At 44.6% G+C, this 24,108-nt stretch overlaps 2 protein-coding genes across 3 annotated transcripts; both read left to right on the top strand.

Annotated features, from left to right (window-relative positions):
• The first annotated feature begins 1,200 nt into the window (after nt 1-1,200).
• HMX2 (H6 family homeobox 2) lies at nt 1,201-3,554 on the top strand. The gene is made up of 3 exons (XM_036829580.1): nt 1,201-1,297; nt 1,791-2,059; nt 3,001-3,554. The coding sequence occupies exons 2-3, from the start codon at nt 1,792-1,794 to the stop codon at nt 3,552-3,554; spliced, it is 822 nt and encodes a 273-aa protein (XP_036685475.1). The 5' UTR covers nt 1,201-1,297; nt 1,791.
• Nucleotides 3,555-7,716: 4,162 nt separating this feature from the next.
• BUB3 (BUB3 mitotic checkpoint protein) lies at nt 7,717-19,321 on the top strand. 2 transcript variants are annotated; one of them, XM_036829133.1, is made up of 8 exons: nt 7,717-7,832; nt 8,294-8,488; nt 9,102-9,171; nt 10,965-11,116; nt 13,649-13,807; nt 15,518-15,695; nt 16,326-16,542; nt 18,778-19,321. In XM_036829133.1, exons 1-8 carry the CDS (start codon nt 7,719-7,721, stop codon nt 18,785-18,787), a joined length of 1,095 nt encoding a protein of 364 aa, XP_036685028.1. In that variant the 5' UTR covers nt 7,717-7,718; the 3' UTR covers nt 18,788-19,321. The 2 variants fall into 2 exon arrangements, with proteins under 2 accessions (XP_036685028.1, XP_036685027.1); XM_036829132.1 differs by having other exon boundaries at nt 17,542-19,125.
• The last annotated feature ends 4,787 nt before the right edge of the window (nt 19,322-24,108 follow it).

Here is a 24,108-nt window from a genome sequence, read left to right as displayed (position 1 = left end):
GCGAGGAGGGAACTGCACCGTCATGGTGCAGCGTCTGGACATTTGTAGGGACTGATTCCAGAGTCTCCTCTCACCCTTGGCTGCATTTGGGGGGCACCCTAGGGTCAGGGCTCCCGGGATCATTTGGTCGAGCGGTCTCGAGGCCTCAGACCCAGGGGGTGGGGTTGTCTGAGCGCCTCGGAGCCTTGCTTCCACCTTCGGTTCCTCGACGCTTGTATAGACAGCTGTGCCCCCGAAACATTTTGCCTGCGCCGGACTGGTTCCACATCCTGTACCAGCTGATCTGGGAATTAAAAGAACAAGAGTCAGGGCTTTGAGGGGGCCGTGAGGATGAGGTAGGGAAATATGGTTAATTGAGCGCCCACCGCAAGCTGTGCTCAGAGTTAGGCGCTTTGACCTCATACAGCTTCTGCGAGGTAATCGTTGCTTCTCCCCCCAATTTTAGGAATGAGGAAACCGAGGCTCAGAAAGTTTACGTATCCTGTCCAAGGTCACCCAGCCATTTGAATACACTTTCTCTAATTCTAAAACCACGTCGCTCTCCTCACCTCCTTCTCTCCTTTCCTGGAGCGAAGCGCTTCTCTTTTTGCAGCAATTCCCTCACCTCCAATATCTGCCTAAAAGTGAGAGTCACTTATGGAACAGGAGGCCGAGCTCTGGGCTGTTTACAAAGGTTTACAGAGGACCTACTATGAGCTCCTAGTGATTCTAGGCTTTCCGGTGCTTTTTCATTCCTACCTAAGGCCATCCTCGAAACAGGTGAAGGGGAGATATTAACGAGAAGTTCATATCACCTATGAGGGCAGTGAGGCTCCGACTGGGACTTCACTTGTCCAAGTTCACGCAGCATGGAAATGAGGGTGCTGGGACTTGAACCCGGATCTCTTGAAACAAGATCTAGGGCTTCCCTCCCCCACCCCCAACGATATTGCAGCCCCGTTGGGCCTGTGACAGGGGTGGGGTCTGTAGGCGGGGAAGGGCACAAGTTGTCTGCTCCCAGGCCTCCCCGTTAAGCTCCCGGAAAGAGCATCAGTTCCTATGCGCACGCTCCTAAATCCCACGCCCCCCCCGCCCCGCCTCCCGCGCCGGGCGCAGCGGTCTGCGGGGTGCCAGCCCTGCTTGCCTGCCCAGGCGAGAAGGAGTGAGTTTGGGGAGGGTCGTGGAACAGCCTGTGAGCCCCTCTGAGGGTGCGAGGACCCGTCGCCTATGGGAGGCGTCGGGTCACTCCAGCTGAGCCCCGAACTGCCCCTACCTCTCGAGAGGGCAGGGGTCCGAGCGATCAGTGTCGCCACACAGGGTAGGAACTTGGGCTGGAATCTATGTTGCTTTCGGTCCAGGCTGGTTGGACACAGCAGATGCCCGCCCGGCTCTTTGCGCGCTCCGGGGAGCACAGGCGCTGCGTGCGGGGCCTGGGCTTTTTTGAAATTTTCCGGGGCCGCTCGGCGGCGCTGCGATTGGCCGCGTCTGAGTAACCTCTATGCAAATGAGGCCGCGCCACCTCTGCGCCGCCGGGGACCCGGCGAGCTGGCGGGCAAGGAAGGGGCATTCGCGCCGGGGCTGGGCGGCCGCACCTAAAGCCGGGCGGGCACGGACCCCAGCGCAGCCGTCCGGTGCCCGCGTGTCCCCCGCGCGGAGGGGACGCCTCGCCAGCTTCGCCGCCCCCTCCCCCTGGCTCCCCTCCCCCCCCCCCCCCCCCCCCCCCGCTTGCCTGCTTGCCTGCCTGCACCACCTTCCACCCAGATCATCTCTAAAGGGAGTTCTTGGTTTCCTCCGATTTCTTATGAACCCAGGATGGGAAGCAAGGAAGATGCGGGCAAGGGGTGTCCGGCGGCCGGCGGCGTCTCCAGCTTCACCATTCAGTCCATCCTGGGCGGGGGCCCCTCGGAGGCGCCACGGGAGCCCGCCGGCTGGCCGACCAGGAAGCGCAGCCTGTCCGTGTCCTCGGAGGAGGAGGAGCCGGACGACGGCTGGAAGGCACCCGCCTGCTTCTGCCCAGACCCGCACGGCCCCAAGGAGCCCGGCCCCAAGCACCACCCCCCCATCCCCTTTCCTTGCCTGGGTAAGGATCGCACGCCCCTGGGTCAGCAGCGAGCAAGCTCTAGGGGAGGGAAGCTGTGCGGGGGCTCTCGCGTCGGCCCCCCCTCCCCTGGCCAGAGCCGCGGCCGCGCGGGGTCCAGCGCCGAGGGGAGGAGACGCGCCCTCGGTGCTGACTCCTCCGCCCGGCGGGCGCTCGGGAAGAAACCGGGAACACAGATGTCGCGCGGCGCGGTTTTGGGGAAGGTTGGGCTGGAGGGAGAGTGTACCATAGTGGGTTGGGCACAGGGCCTGCCGCACGCATGGCTGTGCCCTCAATATCCCCTTTGCACATCGTATACTTTCTGCACACGAGGTCTGGAAGTCGGATCTGAGCGGTCGGTCCGTCTCTACGGCAATCTCTTTCAGCGTCTTTTTCTTCTCTCTCTCTTCCGCTCTCTCGACCTCTGCCTCTCTCTCTCTCTCTCCTTCTCCTCGGAATGATTAGCACTCAAAGATGATTGACAATGGTGCCTTTCGTAGATGGTTCCTCTTTACAACATCTGACCAAGGGGAGCCCCGCGTTAGTCCTTAGCGTGATTTCAGAACAAACGGCCTGTGAAATGATGCCACACTATAAAGCTCAGGGAACTCTTCCAGTTCAGTTATTACAAGGCAAAATCATCTTTTAAAATGATGCTAATGTCCCCCCTCCAGATCTCCTCCCCCTGTTGCCACACGTCCTTTCACGAAGCTGGGAGCACAGAGACCCCAGACTCGAAGTAGCTGGATCCCTGTCCTGTTGCTTTTCAAAAGCCGGGTGCCGGGCTTTGGGTTTCAGCGAGAGGGAGAGAAGAGGATGGGGGTGGGACCAAGGAAGATGGGACCAAGGCTGCAGGCGCCTGCCAACCCCCTGGTTCCGGCGAGAGCTGGGGGTCTTTGAGGCTTCCCAACTCCATGGCCTTCCTCTTTGTTCTCACTCCCCAGGCACCCCCAAGGGCAGCGGAGGCGCGGGGCCGGCGAGCTCGGAGCGCACGCCTTTCCTTTCTTCGCACCCAGACTTTAAGGAAGAGAAAGAGAGGCTCTTGCCCGCGGGTTCGCCGTCGCCGGGGCCCGAGCGGCCGCGGGACGGCGGCGGCGCCGAGAGGCAGGCGGGCGCGGCCAAGAAGAAGACGCGCACGGTCTTCTCGCGCAGCCAGGTGTACCAGCTCGAGTCCACCTTCGACATGAAGCGCTACCTGAGCAGCTCGGAGCGCGCCTGCCTTGCCTCCAGCCTGCAGCTCACCGAGACCCAGGTCAAGACTTGGTTCCAGAACCGCCGCAACAAGTGGAAGCGGCAGCTCTCCGCGGAGCTAGAGGCGGCCAACATGGCGCACGCGTCGGCGCAGACTCTGGTGGGAATGCCGCTGGTGTTCCGGGACAGCTCGCTGCTGCGCGTGCCGGTGCCGCGCTCGCTCGCCTTCCCCGCTCCGCTCTACTACCCGGGCAGCAACCTCTCGGCCTTACCGCTCTACAACCTCTACAGCAAGCTCGACTACTGAGCGGCCCGCCGGCCCCGCGCCGCCCGCCCGCTCCCCGCCAGCCTGGCGCGGGCTGCCCCCGCTCCGGAGCAGGGCGGCGCGTTTCCAGAAATATTACGAGATACACCATGTGTATTCGTTACCTCTTGTTTATGGCCTCTGCCCTACTTTTTGTTTTGATTGTTTCTGGTATTTATCGGCATTCCTCCAGCCAGATCATCTGCTTTCTACCCCAAACAAACCAATACGTTTTGAAAACCATGTTCGAGGGGATGTTCTACGGTGGTGGTGGGAAAGGGAGTTTAGGCCAGATCGACATTGATCGGTAGGAAAAAAAATCAGAAAAACACCAGACCAGGTACATTCTTCTCCCCATATATACACCTGTATATATGCACACGCACACACGGCTGGCCGAGCCAGCCCTTGGGGGCTTTGAACAATGATCTCGACTCCTCTTTTCGTTTCCCTTGTCCCGAGGATGGGTAGGGGCGAAAGGGGGGGGGGAGATTTCAGATCTGTAAATATTTTTGAAAAGAAAAAAATAAAACATTTTAAGCATCGTTGCTAACTTCGGTGGAATTGATTGTCCGGTGTGCTAACGCGCAGGTTTTCTCGCTTTTCCGTGGAAGAGCTTGCAGGCGGGCGTCAGAAGAGGTCGGGCTCGCCCCACGTGGAAGGTGGGGCGGGGGGTCAGAGGTTAAAGGTTGGGACCTTGGCCCCGCCGAGGCGGCACGTGGGCTGGAGGCGCACCCCTTTCCACTAGCTGGTGCCCGTAGTCTCCGCGCGGCGGAGGCTCACCTCGGCGGGAATCCAGCTCCGGAGCCCGCGCGGAGAGGTACAGATGGGGGGCGGCAGGCTTCACTGCCGAAGCGGTTGCCTCCTGGAACGAGCTTCTTTCCAGCCCTGGGAGCGCCTCGGGGTTGGCGGCAGCAGGGCGTCGTACGACGTGGTCCAACCTGTGACAGGAGCCTCCTCTCCGAGGGCACAGGGCAGGTGGGGCGGCGCTGCCTGGATCAGGTATAGAGCCCGGTTTGCTCGTCCCCCAGCCTGGCGCGACAGGCTTCCAGCCGCTCACGGTTCCCGAGCCGCGCGGTGCGGGAACAGGGCGCGGAAAGGCAGCACTTCGGCTGAGGAGGGATGAGGCCCGAGACTAGGCAAAGAAAGCGCGGGAGGCAAAGGCTCCTCCCCACACTGTTTTGTTGTTGTTGTTTATAGTTTGCATTGTGCGTGGCTAAGGGGTCGGGTCGCGGGCAAGCACGTGGCAGCGGGCACTGAATGGAACCCTGGCGCGCGGTTTGCGCGCCCACGGACCTCGGCGCCCCAGCACCTGCTGCCTCACCTTGGCTGGGCGGGCGCGGCACCGAGAGGACAGACGCGCGCGAGTGTCATGCAAATCGCAGTCTCGCAGTGTTAGATCGCAGCCACCTGTTCCTTGTAAAACGTCAGAAAAAAAAAAAATTGCCTGAGCTTTGAGGATGCTGATGGTTCGGTGTCACGTGGGGCGAGCTCCCGGGTCCTCCTGCCTCCAGCCCCGGGCTACTCCTTAGCCGCTGCAAAGGTGCCGGGAGTCGGCAGCGCGGAGCCCGGATCCCATCCTCTAGTAGGGGAATATTTGCGTGACAGACCTGTCTCTCTGAGCCGAGAGGCATCGAAATTATCTGCATTTTATGAAAGTATGTAGGATATCTGTTACCCGTCTATGTGACCCGCAGTGTCATGTCTGAAATGCCTGGTGTCTTGTCCATTTGTGAGGTCATATTTTTTTATGTTAGATTTCATAAAATCCAAGAACACATGTGCCAGTGCTGTTAGGTCAATTGCATTTATTTCATTTCAGCTGAGTTCAGTTCAATAAATATTTACTGAGCCCTAGTACTTGCTGAAAACTATGCTAGATATTGGCTAGTCAGAGAGAAAACAGAACTGACACTGGATCTGTTTTTTTCTGATTTATTTGGTACACATATTTCAATGAAGTTTTCTCTTTCCAGATAACCTGCTTTAAATTTTTCTTTCCTCTCAAGTTGCTATTTGAATATTCCATGCAGAAATAACCAAACTGCCTTCAAGGAACTACTTGTATAGGAATATTTCACCCATATCATTTTTGTCTGCACTTCAATAGATTACGTTTTTTAAGAAGAGATGATGGTTTTAACAGTATTGGGTCACTATATCCTTCTTGGGCTTACTTCTTTCATAGGAAGTTGTTTCCTGTAGGCAGTTAATGGCAGAGTGGTTTTTGCCCTTAAGATTTTAGGGATGATCCTTTTCCAGTTTGTCATATAGCGGGTACTTCACTTTTTTTACTAATCCAGAAATTAGTAGTCAAAGGTGATCCAACAGTGTGATTAGTTTCTAGGAATTCCTCTTTCTTATAGGTAACTAAGTATACACACACACACACACACGCACACACACACGGCTTTGCATTTGGATTTGAAATGTTCAAGACTCCATTGTGGCCAGATTTCCTATCTCAAGACTATCAATTCATTTGAATAAGCAGCAAAATCATCAGCCTCCTTTCAGGCTCTAAACTGGATTTAAAAGATTGACGTTTCTTAAAACTCAAATCGAGTCCGGCTGCAACTGCCTGCCCAGAGGGACCTGAATCATACACACACTGGATAATGAAATACGCTTAGATTTTATTAGTGGATAAGTCATGCTCAGAATCTCGAAACACTAGTAGAATTAAATAAACAACTGGGAGAGGGAACCAAATAAAATTATTTGGAGATAAAATTATTTAGCCAAAATTAGAATGGAGGCAAGGCACTGCACTTTAAAATTCTTAACCTAGCCATTAAGTTGTTGAAAGAGGAGAGAGAACCAAGTATGAGGACTGGTGAGGAGACAGGGCAAGAATCTGTTCTTTTGACAGGAATATCATCAATACACCGGGCAGAAGGGTGGTTGTTGTGTGTTTACTGTGTCACCATTCATAAAAAAGTGCACCTGAGTCAGCGTATATGAATGCATAAGGACCAACAACACTTTTTCTCTATCAAGGTACCTTAGAAATTAAACACTTTAACCTCAGCAGTTTCCTCCCACTTCATACAAGATCATTTAATAACATAAGATTTTTTTTTTTTTTTACAAAAGCCTGTGAAAAAGAGGTTATAGCATGGATTAAATTGAAAATTTTCAGTGCACTTTTGATATTCAAGAGTAACTGAGTCACAGCATTCTAGTTATAAATTAAGTATTGCTTTTCTTTCATGGAGACCAAATTACTTCTCATTACAGGAGCAATGTTCTTGATTCTCCTATTTCTGGAGGATTCTAGAAACAGAAAATCCAGCAAACTGAGCCTGCAAGTCTGGCAAGTTCTTGGGGTGGGAGAAGCTTGTAGCTGTTTAGGGCCCTACTTGAACATATGTCTCAAAGAGGCTTTTGAGCTTTAACACACTGCAGAGTAATCATTTGTTTCTCAGTCTGTCCAACCTTCTGGACAAAGAGTTCCTCAAGAGCAAGAATTGGTCTGATTAATGCATCTTCCTGGTTTTCTCACCAGGCCTGGGTGTGCTGGGTGTTCAATAAATGTTTGCAGGAAAATGGAATGAAGAGATAAAGCAGAGTATAAATAAGGATGAGTATCTCTAAGGTCAGTAGATCTTCGACAGTGGGAAATGTGAGAGCCCGGTTCATAGGTGGAAAGTCCAGGAAAATGAGAAAAAAGCAGGGCAAAATATACACTTCATTAGAGCAAATATTTTTTTCTCCACTCCAGTTTTGGTCAACTTCATGGGCATATGCATGTGCAGTGGAAGGGAGACTAATTTAGCTCTATAAAAGTACTGACCAAAATAAGGTTCTTGTGTCTGAGAGATTAACTGAGATGGGGAGGGCCCCAAGAGTCAACTGGAAAGAGCATCTTTCCCGCCTACTATTCAGAGGACAGGCCGGGCGTCGGCCCCAGGGAGACTACATTTCCCAGCGTGCCGCACACGGACGGGCGAGGGCGTGAGCGTAGCCTTGGCGCGATGCTCTTTGGGAGTTGTAGTTTTCACTCGTCCGGCACCGCCGCTGGCGCCGCAGCCTGGTGGTGAAAAGAGGCCACGTGATCGGAAAAGCCTCTGTGCCGGAACAGGTTGCCTGAGTTGACCGACGCCCGGCCTCCGGGGCGGACCAATCGGCTGCCTAGAGCGAGACGTTGGCGTTTGAAATCAGCCAATGGCAGGCATTGGCTGGAACTTCCTCTCCGCCCCCTTCGCCCGGCCCGCGAGAGCTTCGAGGGAAGCTAGGCGGTGGCGAGTAGCGGCGAAGTTGCTTCTGAGGGAGCCTAAGGTAACGGGGAGAGGCGGCCGGGCGCAGTAGCGAACTCTCTGGGGACCCCTCCACTCCCACCTCGGGCCCGGAGCTGGCGGAGCCGTCCTCTGGGAACCAGTTCCTCTTCCATAGGTTTTCTTTTATTTCAGGAGCACGCGGGGCGGCAGGCCCAGCGGGGGAGGCCGGGGTGCAGGAGCCCGCGGCGGGCCACGCTGGAGGCTGGAGTTAGGGGTGCGGTGGCGGTGGCGGCGGCCCGGCCGGCTGGGGCGCTTAGGAGGGACGGCGGGCGGGGTGGGGGAGATGAGGCCGGACCGCGGCGGGCGCGGCGGTTCCGCGCAGGCGCAGAGGCCGTGTCGGCGCAGAGGCCGTGTCGGCGGCCTTCCCTAGGCCCCGCCCCGGTGGGGCCCCCTCGCTGCCCCGCCGTCGGCGAGTCCAGCCCCCGAACCCTTGGGGACTCTCACTGGGCGCTTGTTCCGTAGATGACCGGTTCTAACGAGTTCAAGCTGAACCAGCCACCCGAGGACGGCATCTCCTCGGTGAAGTTCAGCCCGAACACCTCCCAGTTCCTGTTGGTCTCCTCCTGGGACACGTCCGTGCGCCTCTACGATGTGCCGGCCAATTCCATGCGGCTCAAGTACCAGCACACCGGCGCCGTCCTGGACTGCGCTTTCTACGTAGGTGTCCTCCGCTTCCGCTCCTGCCCCCCTTTAATATCCTCGGTGTGGTGTTCCTGGTCAACAGTGTCCGTTTTCCGTTGTTGGGCAGAGGCTTTTGTCGGTGGGGTCATTTGGACAGCTCCCCTCCCTTCCCCCAACACTTACCTTGCGCCCCAGGTACTGTTTTTTGGTTTGTTTGGTTTTGTTTTTGTGTGGGGGGTTTTTTTGGCGCTGGGGACTTGCAGACGTCAGGAACTCCGTCTCCCCTTGGATTCTAATGGCGTAACTCTGCAGACCTTTTGGACGTAATGTGTTTGAAACTCACAACAAGACAGTAACATTTGGCTGCCTTGTTAAAAGGAAGGTCTGTTTTCGAGTCTATGGGAATGCCTGTTGGCTGTCAGCCAGTGTGGTGAACAGTTCTTCCTTAATTTTCTGGCGTAGTAGTTTTCTCAGCTCCGTAATTTGCTTTATTTTTTGTACTGTTTTGTTGTTTGTTTACAATGAGTAGCTGAGCCCAGTGTACCTCTCGTCTTGAGCATAAACTGGATAGTTGGCTGTGGAAACAGGAATTTTTAAATTCTTTTTAAAGCTCTGTAAGTTTTAAATGACTTGCAACTTTGTTTTGTAGGATCCAACACATGCCTGGAGTGGGGGATTAGACCATCAATTGAAAATGCATGATTTGAACACTGATCAAGGTAACATAGCCACGTTTTTACCAGTTTAGTATTTTCTTAGTTAGTGCTTACTTGTAAATGTTTATTCATGAAGAGTAGTTCCTGAATTGCTTAGTTCCTAAGTTGCTTAGATACAAGTAAAAATGGCTTAAATTCAGGACTTTTTCGTTTAAATGATAACCATTAAATTACAATCACAAAATATCATGCATGGATTTTATCAGTGAAACTCATGGTCTCCATCCACAGTGTTTACGTGAAGTGGCACTTAAGTATTTGACCTCTCCCTTGCCCTCAGAAGGGGACTGGGTCCCGCAGTGGACTACCTTTCAGTAGGATTTTTCCAGGACAGTGCTGATGTTTCAGCGTTCTCTTTTCAGCAGCTAATTTAGTTTAGACTGAAGGAAGATAGGTTTTAAAAAATTTAACATTATAAAATAGCCAACCCTGTCCGGATACCATGTTAACCCTGCTTGTATAATTGTTTAGCATAGAATATGCTTCAGTTGCATTTATTGAGTGAAGGACAAGATGGCACGTTTTCTTTTAGTTAATTTCTAAGAGATACGAAATAACTTACCCACATTTTTATGGTGACTTTGGAGCAGAGTAGAGATTGGAATGGAACCCGAATACACAGAGCTCTCTAGTGGAGGGTTTTTTTTTTTGGTATATGCATACGTTAGACATAGATGTACTTGAAGGACATGGCAAGGCACAGCGATATGACTAACGAGGATGAGTTGGACAGTGGGAGGACGGATAGAGGATGGGCACGATATCTTATCAAAAAAAAAAAAAAGAAGGATCCAATCAGAAGAGGCTTTTGCATGAAAGCCGTTTTGTCATGTAACTTACAGCTGCAGATGTTTGGTTTTGTTTGCTAGCAGTTTATTCTAGATGGGAAGTTAGCTTGCAGGTTTAGGTTCTATTTGTTTGAAAGCTCAGGAGAAAAAAAGCACTGAAAAGCAAACAAAGGTTTTTGATGTTAGAGACCATAATTAAGGGAATTAGCTGTTTATTCTCAGAAGGTCATTGCTGAACTTCACGAGATACCATTTAAACGAGAAACAAAAGTATGTTTTTAAACAGGTAGTTTTCCTCTTTGAGGATCAGGGCCACATATTGTTTGTTCTTTGTTGTATCCTTAGCCTGTGGTATAGATTCTGGCACATAGTAGACATTCAGTAGATGTTAGTTGAATGAATGAATCAGATAGGGTGAAGAGTTGAAATTGAGAGGAAAGAAATTGTGTATTAGAAATTTGACCCACCATGAAAACCAAGTGGGTTAATCATAAGACTCCCTGCCTTCCTCATCCCCAGCTCTCAGATAATCCTGTTACCACTTAAATAAGTTTCTTTGAAACATCAGCTTAATGCGATAAGTTTTATCCAGATCCATTCGACCAGAGTTCTCCACTCATTGGTTCGTTTCATTTCTTGAGCACCTACCATGTATCAGAACCTGTACTAGATAGTCAGAACTATAGAGTTAAACAAGGTTCCTGATTTGAAGGAATCTAGAATCAAGTGAGGAAAATAACAAATATGCCACCATTTTAATGTAATCTGAAACTGAAGTCAGCTTTTGGTATTACCATGCCAGTGAATCAAGCTATGCGCTGTCAGGTGAACAGAGGTGAAAGGCTGACTTCTCGTAGTCATGGAGAAATTTTTCTGTGTGTAGTACTTCCGTTGAGTGGGTGGAAGCGGATTCGTTACAGTGCAATGAATGTTTCCTTCTATTGTTCACTTGAGGAATCTTTGTTTAGTAAAGCTAGGTGTGGTTTGTTGGTTTGTTTTTTCCTACAGAAAATCTTGTTGGAACCCATGATGCCCCTATCAGATGTGTTGAATACTGTCCAGAAGTGAATGTGATGGTTACTGGGAGTTGGGATCAGACAGTTAAATTGTGGGATCCCAGAACCCCTTGTAATGCTGGGACCTTCTCTCAGCCTGAAAAGGTAGGCTCTTTATATTTGTAACAGGAATTATGGTCCTTGGGATGGTTTGACTTGATAAATGATGAATATGATGTTGAATTTAGAGGTTAAGAGTTGATGAGTCTATTTTACAAACTCAGCTAAATATGTGAAGGAAAACTAATTTTGGTATTTCGGTCTACATTTTCTGTCAGTTGTCATATTTGTACTGGATAGCACTAGTCCTAAACCCACTTGCGTGTATTAACGCTTTCAGTCCTGGGGCTGAGAAGCAACTTTGCAGAGAAGTCATTTAGCAGAGACTGAACTTTGCAGAGAAGTCATTTAGCAAAGACTGTTCCATTGCCTTCAGTTGGGTTTGACGGCCGCAAACCAGGAAGTGGGATGGAGCATCAGTCCTTTTCACTTATGATCTGAGGTTTCTCTTGAGTTGACTAAGAGGGTGAAGTGGGTTATCATTTGAAGTTTAGTGAAAAAGATGGCCTATATTCCCTGGTTTTTACCATTTATTTATTTTTAATACTGACAGATGTAGTTTGAAGGCTGTAGTGAAGGAAGCTTCTTAAAACTGAAACTTTGTGTATTATTGTAACCTTTTGATCTGTACAGTGGAAGTGTAATTGAGCATTCTTGCTGTATCCTTTATCAGACTTTATCAGGTGGTAGTTAATTTTAAAGATTGATTGTTTTAGCAATTTAAAGGTATCCTTCACTTGAGTCTATTTCCTCAGTGTAAATATACTATTCAGTTCCTGTTAGCTGTCATTATATACTGTAGTGCATCCAAAGAGCCATTATTTTTGTCACATCACATTCGAATCTACTCCTGGCAAGACCTTTGTTCAGAATAAAATAATTGCATTGTTTCTAGTTTTGATTTATGGTTGTATGTAACATGTTAAGAGCTGTGATAAATTGCTGATAGAATATCATATAATGGACAGCCACACTGAATCAAGCTGCTTATTGGTTCAGCAAGGTTCATTATGTCACTTTTTTTAATACTGTCTTTGATAAATGTATATACCTAGTCAGTAGCATGACAGTGTTTTTACTTGATTTATGATCCGTGGGGATAGAAAGCACTTTTAGAAGCTTGTGTGTCACCTGTATAGTAAAGATTTAAGATAAAATTCCCATTCTGATTGTACTGTTATAAATTGATCTCTTTCTGTGTTTTTTTTAATTTGGTGTTTCATATGTCTTAAGTTAATTTCTGTTTTTCTGCAAACATGTTTTCTGAATAAACAGCGGTAAATCTTAACATGTCTTACTGAAATACGCTTGTGTTAAATCTACTGTTTTGAATCTTTAAAATTTCTTGTTTTTCCCTTGGTCAAATTAGCTGTTGAATTTAAAGGCCAGATTGTAGAGACTATCGGGTCGTTACATTGTGAAACCCAATTTGTTTTTTTCCTCCGGGCTGGTGGTATGTGGTTAACATATTAGTGATTACTAACCGTAAGGTTTAATTACTGAATGTTAAAGAGATGTCTTACCATGTCATGAGGCCTCTTCATTTTTTATAGTGATTTTTCAGGTTTTAAAATATTAAATTAGAGTTGCTTATTAATTGAAAGTAACGATCAGGGCATAGTTATATACCTGAAGTCTAGACTTTAAAAAAATGATTTAATATGATCGGAACATACGTTTTGCCACCATTCTCATGAATTTGCTATCTCTATTTAGTCCCCAGATAACATATTTGAAAATAAGTAACTTTAAATGCTTATTTGCAGGAAATTTTGTGATTTGTTTTAAAGGAATATTTTGTGGAAGTTGTTTTGATATTGAAGAAAAGGAATTTTGAGGGGAAAAAAATAGATGCTTTTAGGGAATAAAATGCTTTTTAAGTTTTCCCTAAAGATAACTCTGTCTTGAGTGTTCAGTATGACGTCAGGGTATAAGAATTTGCCTTGTCATATGCCAGACCACTATCCTTGTCTTTTAATTTTGAGTTCCTATGCCACCAAAAGCAACTAAGAAGCTAATTAATGATAGCTCTCTCACTCTTCCTGGGAAGGCCTATTTATTCAGTGTGACAGCTGGGAGAGTCAAGATTTTTAGAGTTACAACATGAAATATCCTTCCAAAAGGTGGTCATAGAAAAATAACTTTGAAAATGATTGTTTTATGAAAAGCCAGAAGCCCATTGAAAGGTATCTTGAATTGTTTTTATGGCTTTATTATCTCCTTTTTGAGTATTTTCTACAATTTTGTATTGTCACTGAATGAAACAAGAGGACTGTAAAAATTGTTTAATAATTTAACTTGTTTTAGTAACGAAGAGAATTGTTTCAAAGATGCTTTCGGAGAGTTAACTAGAATGTGCATTATGTGATACTTGGTTAAGTATTAAGAATATCTTGTGTTTATTATTTTGTGTCAATTGGTTTGTGTAACTGTAGCACTTAAAATTTTGTACCTGTGTTTGTGAACCTGATCAGCTAACTTTTTTATGGTTTTATGATTAGTGGACTTTATCTTGGTGCGAAATGCCATTTGCAGGCAAGCAGATGATTTTCAGCAATTTTTGGTCTTTCTTGAAAGGTGTATACCCTCTCAGTGTCCGGAGACCGGCTGATTGTGGGCACCGCAGGCCGCAGAGTGTTGGTGTGGGACTTACGGAACATGGGCTACGTGCAGCAGCGCCGGGAGTCCAGCCTCAAGTACCAGACTCGCTGCATACGAGCATTTCCAAACAAGCAGGTACTGACCTCTCCTCCCTGTGCCTGGGGAATTTGAAAATAAGAGGATCTTATATGATAATGATTTGGTCACTGCCTTTTAAAGCTTTGCTTTTTTTTTTTGAGTAGTGATTTAGAATTTGTTAGATTTAGATTTAGCGTTTGTTGTTGTAAATTTTTGATAGCCTTTTGTTAAAAGGTGGTATGTTAACTCAATTTTAGAGAAAGCTTTGATGTTCAGAGAGGATAAGTAATCTGCTGGGAGTTTGAGTAGAGGTTTTCAGATTCCTTGGTGATCCTAGTGCAGGATGCTTGACAGGTGTACAGTAATCAGAGAGAGCTTTGCAGGTATGTTAATTTACAGACCAGCAAATTCAAATTTAAACCTGGAAATTTAGGATTATGGAATTTGCTGTTTTCTCTCTCTCTTTTTCTTTTTTTTTTGCGCCTCTTTGTACCCTAATGCTAATAGAGTTTAGTCAGTCTGCTAGCAGAACTTGGATTTTTCTTTTTTAAAAGAATGCCATTGAGGGTAGAGAGGCGTTGTCCCTCATATAATGACGAACAGGGTAGGTCACCCTTCCATCATCATTACTAGATGAGGTGACACTTCATTAATCTGCCCTTTCCTCCCCAAATCCTTAAAGTTCGAAGGGAAGTTGGTGGTGGGGTCAGCTGCTGTAGGAATTTTACAAGAGGAAAAGTCATTAAAAACAGTGGATATCTTTGGAATCTAATGGCTATCCTTTAGTGCTTGTCAGAAGGCTAGTACCTCAAATGGTGATCACAATTCTTCTTCTCAGGATATTGTGAATTTCCACTGAAGATAAGGAATTGCAGTTATGTGAAACTTTAGAGATTTAAGTGCATGATTAAAATATGCTTGCATTTATGAATGTTACTATGTCTTGTATCTAAAATTTTCCGTCTGAGTTTATTTCCAGTTTATGATGGAAGTTTAAAAGTAACATTTTACTGATTTTTTTTTTTCTCCATAAGTAGTTTTTTAGGAGCAGATCTTTTTCATACCTTGAAGAATTAAAAAATATATATATAGATTTCATATTTATCTTCATCTCTTACTTTCTTTGACATACTATTTCGAGGCAAAGTGAGGAAAGGTTTGAAATTATAAGCCACTTTTGAACATCGCTGAAAATCTCTGTGGTTTGTGTGTACACTTGACTTGCTGTAGTTAAATGCGAGAGGCAGGATGACCAAGATGGAAGGCTGGTTTTCCACTTGGTTTGGATTATTGGTACCCTCAGTGAAGGAGACACAATTCTCTTCGAGTTGCTAGAGGTGAGGAGGCGTAGAGCAAAGAAAAATATATTCCAGCTGATGGAATGAATTCGAGTCCCCTTCTGGACAGGACAACAAATAAATGATATTGAAACACTTTAAAATTCTTGTTGAGGTTTGATAGAATAACTCAACATTTTTGATTGCAGTGTGCAGGGTACTGGTAGAATGAAGAAGGCAAATGATGGTGGCCTTTTATTTATTTACTTGTAATAAAACAGGTATAAGTGTTCTTAAATTTTTGGCGTGATCTTAACTATGTTAGTACAGTTTAAACATGTGGTTAAAACCTGGCTGTATTCTCTTTTCATTTTAAAAATAATCATCTTTCTTTACTGTGGGCTGAATTTGGGAATTGGGTTGAATTTGAGAATCCAGGCCTTGCTTTGGAAGCGGGATTCACCATTTTTGTCCTCTGATTTCCTTTCAGGGTTATGTATTAAGCTCTATTGAAGGCCGAGTGGCAGTTGAGTACTTGGACCCAAGCCCTGAGGTACAGAAGAAGAAGTATGCCTTCAAGTGTCACAGACTAAAAGAAAATAATATTGAGCAAATTTACCCAGTCAACGCCATTTCGTTTCACAACATCCACAATACCTTTGCCACAGGTACGCTAACCTGTATCTAGTTGTTAAGATAACATCATTTTGCTATTAATTGAACACTGCACGTTTATACTTGGGCAGAGTTTTAAAAAATTGTGCTTGCTTTTTATGATATTTAAAGGGAAGAAAATCTGATATAGTACTCCCTGGGGAAATTGTAACTTCTGTGACCTTAAAAATGGTTAAGATAATGGTTATTTTTGTATCTGCTTTATTTTTTTTTTTTTTTTTTTTTTTTAAATTTATTTATTTTATTTTATTTTTGGCTGCATTGGGTCTTCGTTTCTGCGCACGGGCTTTCTCTCGTTGCGGCGAGTGGGGGCTACTCTTCGTTGTGGTGCGCGGGCTTCTCACTGCAGTGGCTTCTCTTGTTGCAGAGCACGGGCTCTAGGCGCGCAGGTTTCAGTAGTTGTGGCACACGGGCTCAGTAGTTATGGCTCATGGGCTCTAGAGCGCAGGCTCAGCAGTTGTGGTGCACGGGCTTAGTTGCTGCGTGGCATGTGGGATCTTCCCGGACCAGGGCTCAAACCCGTGTCCTCTGCATTGGCAGGCGGATTCTTAATCACTGCGCCACCAGGGAAGCCCTGTATCTGCTTTTAAGAACTGTTGTAACTCTTTTGAAATTACTTGCAGGTGGTTCTGATGGATTTGTAAATATTTGGGATCCATTTAACAAAAAGCGATTGTGCCAGTTCCATCGGTACCCCACCAGCATTGCGTCACTCGCCTTCAGTAATGATGGGACCACACTTGCAATAGCATCATCGTATATGTATGAAATGGATGACACGGAACATCCCGAAGATGGTATCTTCATTCGCCAAGTGACAGATGCAGAAACAAAACCCAAGTGAGTATGCTTCACCTGTATTTGAGCTTTTTCTTGCATTCACCCCAGGATTTATTAATTTTTCTAAATTCATGAATAGCATTGTTGATGCCTGCTCGATATTACAGCTGACTCTAGGGTTGGAGTTGATTTTATCTTGTTCTCCCAAGCTTTCAATATCCGTAGGTTGATAGACGTCTGATGGATAAAATTGTGCCTAGTTGTTTTGTAGAGAAGAATGTCAAACTCTCATTCTTCTTGAATAGGCACTATTATTTGAATCTCTGGAGTTATTACTAACTCATTGCTTCAAAATTAAGTTGAAGAATTCAAGAATAATTTATTTTAGCAAATTCTATTTAAGATATTTAAGAATTTGAACTACCAAAAATCTTCCCTCTCCACAGAGGTTGTTTCTTTAATATTTACACAAAATGAATGACCTTCAGGTCTTACTGGAAATTCAGAGTAATATGGCCTTGCCTGCAATAGCAGATTTCCTTAGTTTTGAAATTTTCATAGATGTCTTTGGCTCTTGGTTGTAACTGCTGACAGAGAGGAACCACTTCTATTTTTTGGTACCTAGGGCAAAGCTTTTTACTTAATTACCTGCACCAGGCTTCCAGGCTTAAGGGAAACCTGATACTTAGGCACTTGTTTAACCATAAAATACTAACCCCCAAGAGTCTTTGTCCTGTTCCTTGTCCCTGTCTACTCAGGCCCTGGAAGGAAGTCCTCAGTAAATATTTATGGAATAACTGACTGTTTTCAGGATTTCTGTACCTCTCTGAGTTAGAATGGTATAGAGTCCCCTTGCTAAATTGGTTGAGTCCCTGAGAGGGGGCAGAGTATTAAATACTCAATATCGTGTGCTTTTACAGGTTTGACTTTAGAACAGACTTAGCATGTGAAGCCTGTTGGATAAAGGGCTGTGTTTGCATTTAATCTCTCACTTTTGTATCTCTTGTCCTGGCTGGCCACTTTGATCTCATGCTGTTCTTTTTTCTTTTGAACTTGTAGGTCACCATGTACTTGACAAGATTTCATTTACTTAAGTGCCATGTTGATGATAATAAAACAATTCGTACTCCCCAATGGTGGATTTATTACTTTTAACAAAGAAACCAGGGAAAAATTTTAATTTTAATATTATAAGAACCTGAAAATATTGGAAAAGAGGTTTTTATTGCCTTTTTTTTAAAACAAACACTTTCTTTAGTGCATGAGATGGTTTGCTGCATTTAAAGGTATTCGGACAAACAGAATTGGAGGGCAGCGACAGCACTTTTGAGAATCAGTTTTGACCTTGATGGTTTTTGTTTCCATTGTGGAAATAAATGTTTGTGAATAAATGTAGGTAGTAAAACCCCCTTTGCCTTCTTTGTGGACCTTAAATGGTGGAGAAAAAGGCTCTTGAGCCATTTGTTTCCCTTGCTGGTTATAGTTGCTAATTCTAAAGCTGCTTCAGACTGCCTCATGAGGAGGTTAATCTACAATTAAACAATATTTCCTCTCGGCCGTCCATTATTTTCTGAAGCAGATGGGTCATCATTTCCTGGGCTGTGAAACAAAGCGAGGTTAAGGTTAGACTCTGGGGAATCAGCTCGTTTTCAATCTTATTAGGGTGCAGAAGGAAAACTAATAAGAAAACCTCCTAACATCATTTTGTGACTGTAAACAATTATTTATTAGCAAACAATTGATCCCAGAAGGGCAAATTGTTTGAGTCAGTAATGAGCTGAGAAAAGACAGAGCATATCTGTGTATTTGGAAAAATAATTGTAACGTAATTGCAGTACATTTAGACAGGCATCTATTTGGACCTGTTTCTATCTCTAAATGAATTTTTGGAAACATTAATGAGGTTTACATATTTCTCTGACATTTATATAGTTCTCATGTCCATTTCAGTTACCCAGCCACTGGTGATTAAGGTTAAAAAGAAAAAAATTATAGCGAGAATGAGATTCATTTCAATATAATGCCCTGAAGCAGAACATGAACTTAGCTTGGCCTATTCTAGGTAGTTCCAAACAGTATTTTTGTTGCCACACTTTTTGTTTTTTATTTATATTATTTGCAAATGTATGTTTCTGAATGGTATTTGGACCTTTACTGAAATTTATTTTATCCATGATATATTAAAAAAAAATTCTTCCGATACAGAGAAAGGTCTTATTTTTATTTGTAAGTATTTCAGTGAAAACTTAGTGTAAGTGTGAACCCATCTTTTGAAATGTATTTTCTTCATTGCAGGTCCACCTAATCATCTCGTGAAAATGGTTTCTCTATGGAAAGCTTTGTTTTGCTTCCTACAAATACATGCTTATCCCCTAAGGGGTGCGTTATAGTCATTGTGGACGCGTTATTTAGTATGTGGATTTCTCTGTTTTCTGTCTTGCAAAAAACTTGTCTGTGTGCCCTTTCATACTGACTGTGTGTAGGATGAGGAGTCTTTGTGTCCTTTTGCAGTAGTCTGAAGAATTGTTTTTTCCCCCAGCAAGCCCAGTTGCTGTGTATGAGCGGCTTGAGCTCTTTTTGTAAAATAACCTAAACCTGTTAATTCCATGCTGTCTAATAAATCAGAGATTCAGAACCCTTAAATGTTGGATGTTTTTAAATGTTGGTAATTAATGTAATTTACTTCATAAAAAGGCTTCTGTAAAGCAAAACTCCCTTCATCAAGGGCCTGGTGGGGATGACATTGTACCTTTAGGTCCACACTGCCTCATTTAATTATGTCTATTCTGATGTACTTTGGGGATTCAGTCTTGGATAAAGTGATCTGTTGGAGTTCTGCCATTTCCCTTGTGCCCTCTCGCTGGATCAGCAGGGCCCTCGAGCCAACTGTACAGCTTCACGGGACGGGCACAGACTGCATGGCAGCTGCCGGGCGCCTTTTGGCATGACTCTCTGCCGGTAGTGCTGGTTCAGCCGGGCTCCTGCAGCTCACCGAGCCCGGTGCTGATGCAGTCAGCGGGCGCACTTGCAGCCAAGTGACAGACCCGTCTGTACTTATCCATCAAATGCTAAATCAAAGTGAAGCCCTTGGGATGGTAAATAATGTAATAGCCAGAGACTAACTGATGGTATTGGTTCTTTAGTGTGATTATGTGCTTTTTAAAGTCATAACCACTTGGTTGAGGACAGAGCATAAATTTAAAACATTGTTTAGCTGAAAGAGAATTAATATAGTATTGTAAAAGGTGACTAAATTAAAGCAATGTGGGGGACCTGGTTTTGAGGGCATGGTGTGGCAGAGCTTTTTTTGTCTTTCTATCGCGATGTCTTCTCGTCTCTTGAAACCAGTGTATCTCACCTTAAAGGTGTCTACTGCCTCTTCTGTGGACCTCTTCACCAGCTCTTCTTCACAGTTGGCCTGTTTATGATTATGCCACCTTTCCCCTCAAATGACCCAGGTGTAACACCTTAGCATTTTCGTTGGTTTCCCTTACCCAGATTCTCTTCTCTGTTTTTAAGTGTCTCTTCTGTTAATCTTTTTCTTTTTGCTGCTACTGTCCCACCACCTTAAAGGGTCCCCTCTGCCCATCTAGGGGACTGCAGCAGCCTCCAGTCTGGGCCCTAAAGCCTCTGTCTTCTAGAGCAGTGACTTTCAAACCTCGGTGGTGACCCAAGTAAGAAATACATTTGAACCACGGTCCAGAACACACAGAGGTCAGTACAGTATATACAGTGGTGACAGTTGTGTAAAGCATCACTTGCCCTTTGTACATGTGATACATCAGTTCCCTTCCTTCCTTTTTTTTTCTTTTTTTTTTTTTAGGAAATTCTGGTTATGGCCCCCTGAACGGATTTTATAACAAATGCCTTACCACCTCTAATTTGAAAAACAGCTCTATACCACACGAGACTTTTAAAACTCTTGCTCTTTTTTATCATGCTGTGCTTGAGACCCTCCAGTGCCCCCGTTCCCCTTCATTCACTTTGTAAGACTATATGCTTCTTCCAAGGCCTGCAGATCACCAGGAAGGGACTGCTGACTGTCAAGGTACTCTTAAAAGAATGTGGGGGGGAGCTGACCTTCACTGGGAATTCTGACAGGTAGATGGGAATGTTCTGGTGGCTGCAATGTCTGGTTCTGAGTTCCACCGTGTAAAAACTTAAAGGTATGTTAGTTGTGGGGGGAACTCCTTTGTTCTGGGGGAAATTCATATGAGACAGCCTGAATCTTGGAGTTTAGCCTTTGAACCTGGCTTTGAATCCCAACTTTGCTGTTTAATTCATTGCATCACTGGCCAAGTTAATTTCTGAGTAACAGTTTCCTCATCTGTGAAATGAAAGTAATACCTAACTCATGGAGTTATAAATGAATATATAAAATGTTGATTAGGTCATGCCTGACACAGTCATCACTTTCTTAGGATGAAAAAGTATTCAATCCATTGCTCTCAGTTATTAGCTGACTTTTCAGGTTCTTTTCTTTTCCATAAATTAATGTTCTTAGATATCTGTGGGATTCCAAGTTCTTAAATTTGTCAGTATATTCATCTTTTTAAAAACATTTATCAACTGTTTCAAACATTCAGAAAAACTCAAGAGAATCACATCTATAAACCCACCATCCAGATTTTAAAATGTTAATATTTTGTCATATTTACTTCCCTTTGTTTTAAAATAAAACATTGCACATATTTGAAGCCTCATTTGTACCCCTGTCTCACCACATTTCCATTTTCCATTCTTAAGTATTGTACTCACTTATGCCTTTATGCTTGTGAAGTATCCATATACAGGCAGACCTCGGAGGTATTGTTGGTTTGGTACAGACCACCGCGATAAAGTGAGTATAGCAATAAAGGACTGACACAAGTTGTCTGGTTTTGCAGTGCATATAAAAGTTATGTTTAGACTGTAGTCTGTTAAGTGTGCAATAGCATTATGTCTAAAAATACGATGTACATACCTTAGTTACTTTATTGCTAAAAAATGCTAGCCATCATTTGAGCCTTCAGTGAGCTGTAATCTTTTTGCAAGAGTATTATCAAAGATCACTGATTATAGATCACCATAACATAGTAATAATGAAAAAGTTTGGAATATTGTGAGAATTACCAAAATGTGACACAGACATGAAGTAAGCAACTGCTGTTGGAAAAATGGCACAGATAGGGTTGCCACAAATCTTCAAATTGTAAAAGAAAAAAACTGCAACATCTGCCAAGTACAGTAAAGTGAAGCGTGATAAAACGAGGTCTGCCTATATATGTTTTTAAAAATTTGCATAAATGGTATACTGTTTTCTATTCTGGAATGAACCGACCTCTATTTGACATCAGGTGTTGTTAATAAGATGTAGAAGGAAAGGGGTTTTTTTTTTAGGCTATGCTGTGGGCTGCATGCAGGGTCATAGTTCCTCGAGCAGGGATCACACCCGTGCCCCCTACAGTGGAAGTGTGGAGTCTTAACCCCTGGACTGTCAGGAAAGTCCCTCTGAGTGCCCCCCTTTCTTGAACTATGAGATCAGTCACTATGACAAAAGGAATACCAGTTCTCTGATGTGTTGGGTCTTCAAGGGTGAAAACTGCATAATCTAACAGTGGTGGTTCTTTCCCCAAGAAAATAGTTGAGTGTGTTAATAGTATCCAGTAGATTAGGTGTATTAAAACATCCTTGTTGCCATCCAGGAAAGAAACCATAGCTCTAGTTTCATGGTTCTTCTCTCCTGTGACTTCCCCTCCTCAGTCTTTGAAATGTCTCTGGGTAGCCCATCTTTCGCTTGGGAAAATACTGATTTAAGCTATTAGGACTAGTTGCAGCAGTTTTCCTTTCAAAGTGGCACCTGGCTACGTTGCTTTGGGACTAGCGCTAAGAGAAATGAGAGCTGCGGAGCCTGGTGGCCACAAATACCGATTGGACCATTACGTACAAAGGCACTTTTCCCTTGATCAGTGGTGTGTTGCAACAGTGCTTTCATTTTTGACGGATACCCACAGAACTTGTCATGGAGTTGTCGTGGGGCATTGGCTTCTTAGTTGGGAATTATTTTGTGTCCTGATGTAAAGAAATCTGAACGTAAAAACTGGAGTCTACTGTGGTTTATAGAGAGCTATAATTGGGGGAACACGCACGAGTTAGCCTGCTTGTTTAGTATAACTCAGGATTTGGCAACCAGCTCTCAGAACTTACTTTAAATGAAAAGCAATTGGTGTTATTTTGTTTTGCTTTGTTTGAATACACCACTGGTGGGATGACTTTTCCAGTCACCTGACTTGAATAGAGAAATGGAAAAAGAAATGCTTTGCTTTACTGAGCAGGGTGTCAGACTGAAGTAATTGAAGGCTCATTTCCAGTGGTTTATTTCATTAACTAATTTCCCAAGAAATATTCTTTCACCTCTGACCATCCTAGCTAACTTTGTGCAGTTAACACAAACCTGAGGAAGCCGTACAAATTATACCTACTGGTCTCAGAAGCACCTAAGTTTGCTTTTCCAATGTGGTAACGAAGTACCTTTCATCCCTTTATAGGACTCTGTTATAGACTATTGCAGTAATTTAAAACCTATGTACCTAGACTCCTGACCTTGTTATAACATCATTTCATAATTCTCAAAATACTTGGCTCTTGAAGATTTTCTTAGCATCAGCCATGTATTCTTAAAGAGCCCAGATGATTTGTCTTTAGTGTTACATTACCCATATGTCCTCAGCCGGTAAGCCCTAACATTCTTACTGAATTGCCAGACAGAAATCCTTCAGTTTTTTTCATTAGTTCACAGCTTAACATGGCAGTCAGTTATTAGCATTCTCCATTTAAAGAAATGCCCTTGTTGGGAACAATGGCAACATTTGCCTTCAAGCTTTGGGTGTAGAGGCGGCCCTCCGGCTGGGTTCACTGTTAGTTCAAGATCGCTGGTGATACTGTGGAGAAGCACAGCTTTCCGTATGTGACTAACGTGAAGGTGGTCGTGGAACGGGGGGCAAGGATGTTACCCATTAGGCTGTGACCGTGATCGTTGCCCTTAGTTGCTGCTGTTCATCAGGTGAACATGGACCTCAGTTACCAGCACAAGTTAGAATGGGCACTGTTTATTCAGAGCTTGGTATTTCCTTGCTTACTTTACTTATGTTAACGGAATGTGCTCTGTTAAATGTTGGGCTTCACCTGTGCTTTGCAATAAGACCTACCATTTGTGCCATTTCAAAACATCCTGTGCTTGTGCCTGCCAGGCGTTATCCAGAGTTTCGTTTTGGACTCAAATCTGAAGCTATTGAAGAGAAAGAGAAATCTCATTTATTTGGACTTCACTATCAGAATTTGTGATAAATTGACTTGTCTTAGGAGGAAAAGCAAATGAGATCAGAGGGAACATGTTTAGTTCTTGAAGGAAGACTCCTTTATGGAAATTAGCATATAATAGTAGTAATATTGCTAATAATAGTAGTAATATTTGGTCTGTACTTTGAACAGGACTTCTGCCTGGAAGCAGTAGAATAACCATCCGCATTACCAGGGTTGGGCACATTAAATATTTATAAAGAAACACTTTTTGGCTGAAAATAGTGAAAACAGTTTGAGGACAAGCCTGTGAAAACAGAGAAAAACTAGCCTCTTGGGATTACTTGG

Source organism: Balaenoptera musculus, chromosome 16, assembly GCF_009873245.2.
Source record: "Balaenoptera musculus isolate JJ_BM4_2016_0621 chromosome 16, mBalMus1.pri.v3, whole genome shotgun sequence".
Taxonomy (NCBI): Eukaryota; Metazoa; Chordata; class Mammalia; order Artiodactyla; family Balaenopteridae; genus Balaenoptera; species Balaenoptera musculus.
The sequence above is the reverse complement of the archived record's forward strand: the minus strand, read 5'-3'. Positions and strand labels throughout refer to the sequence as shown.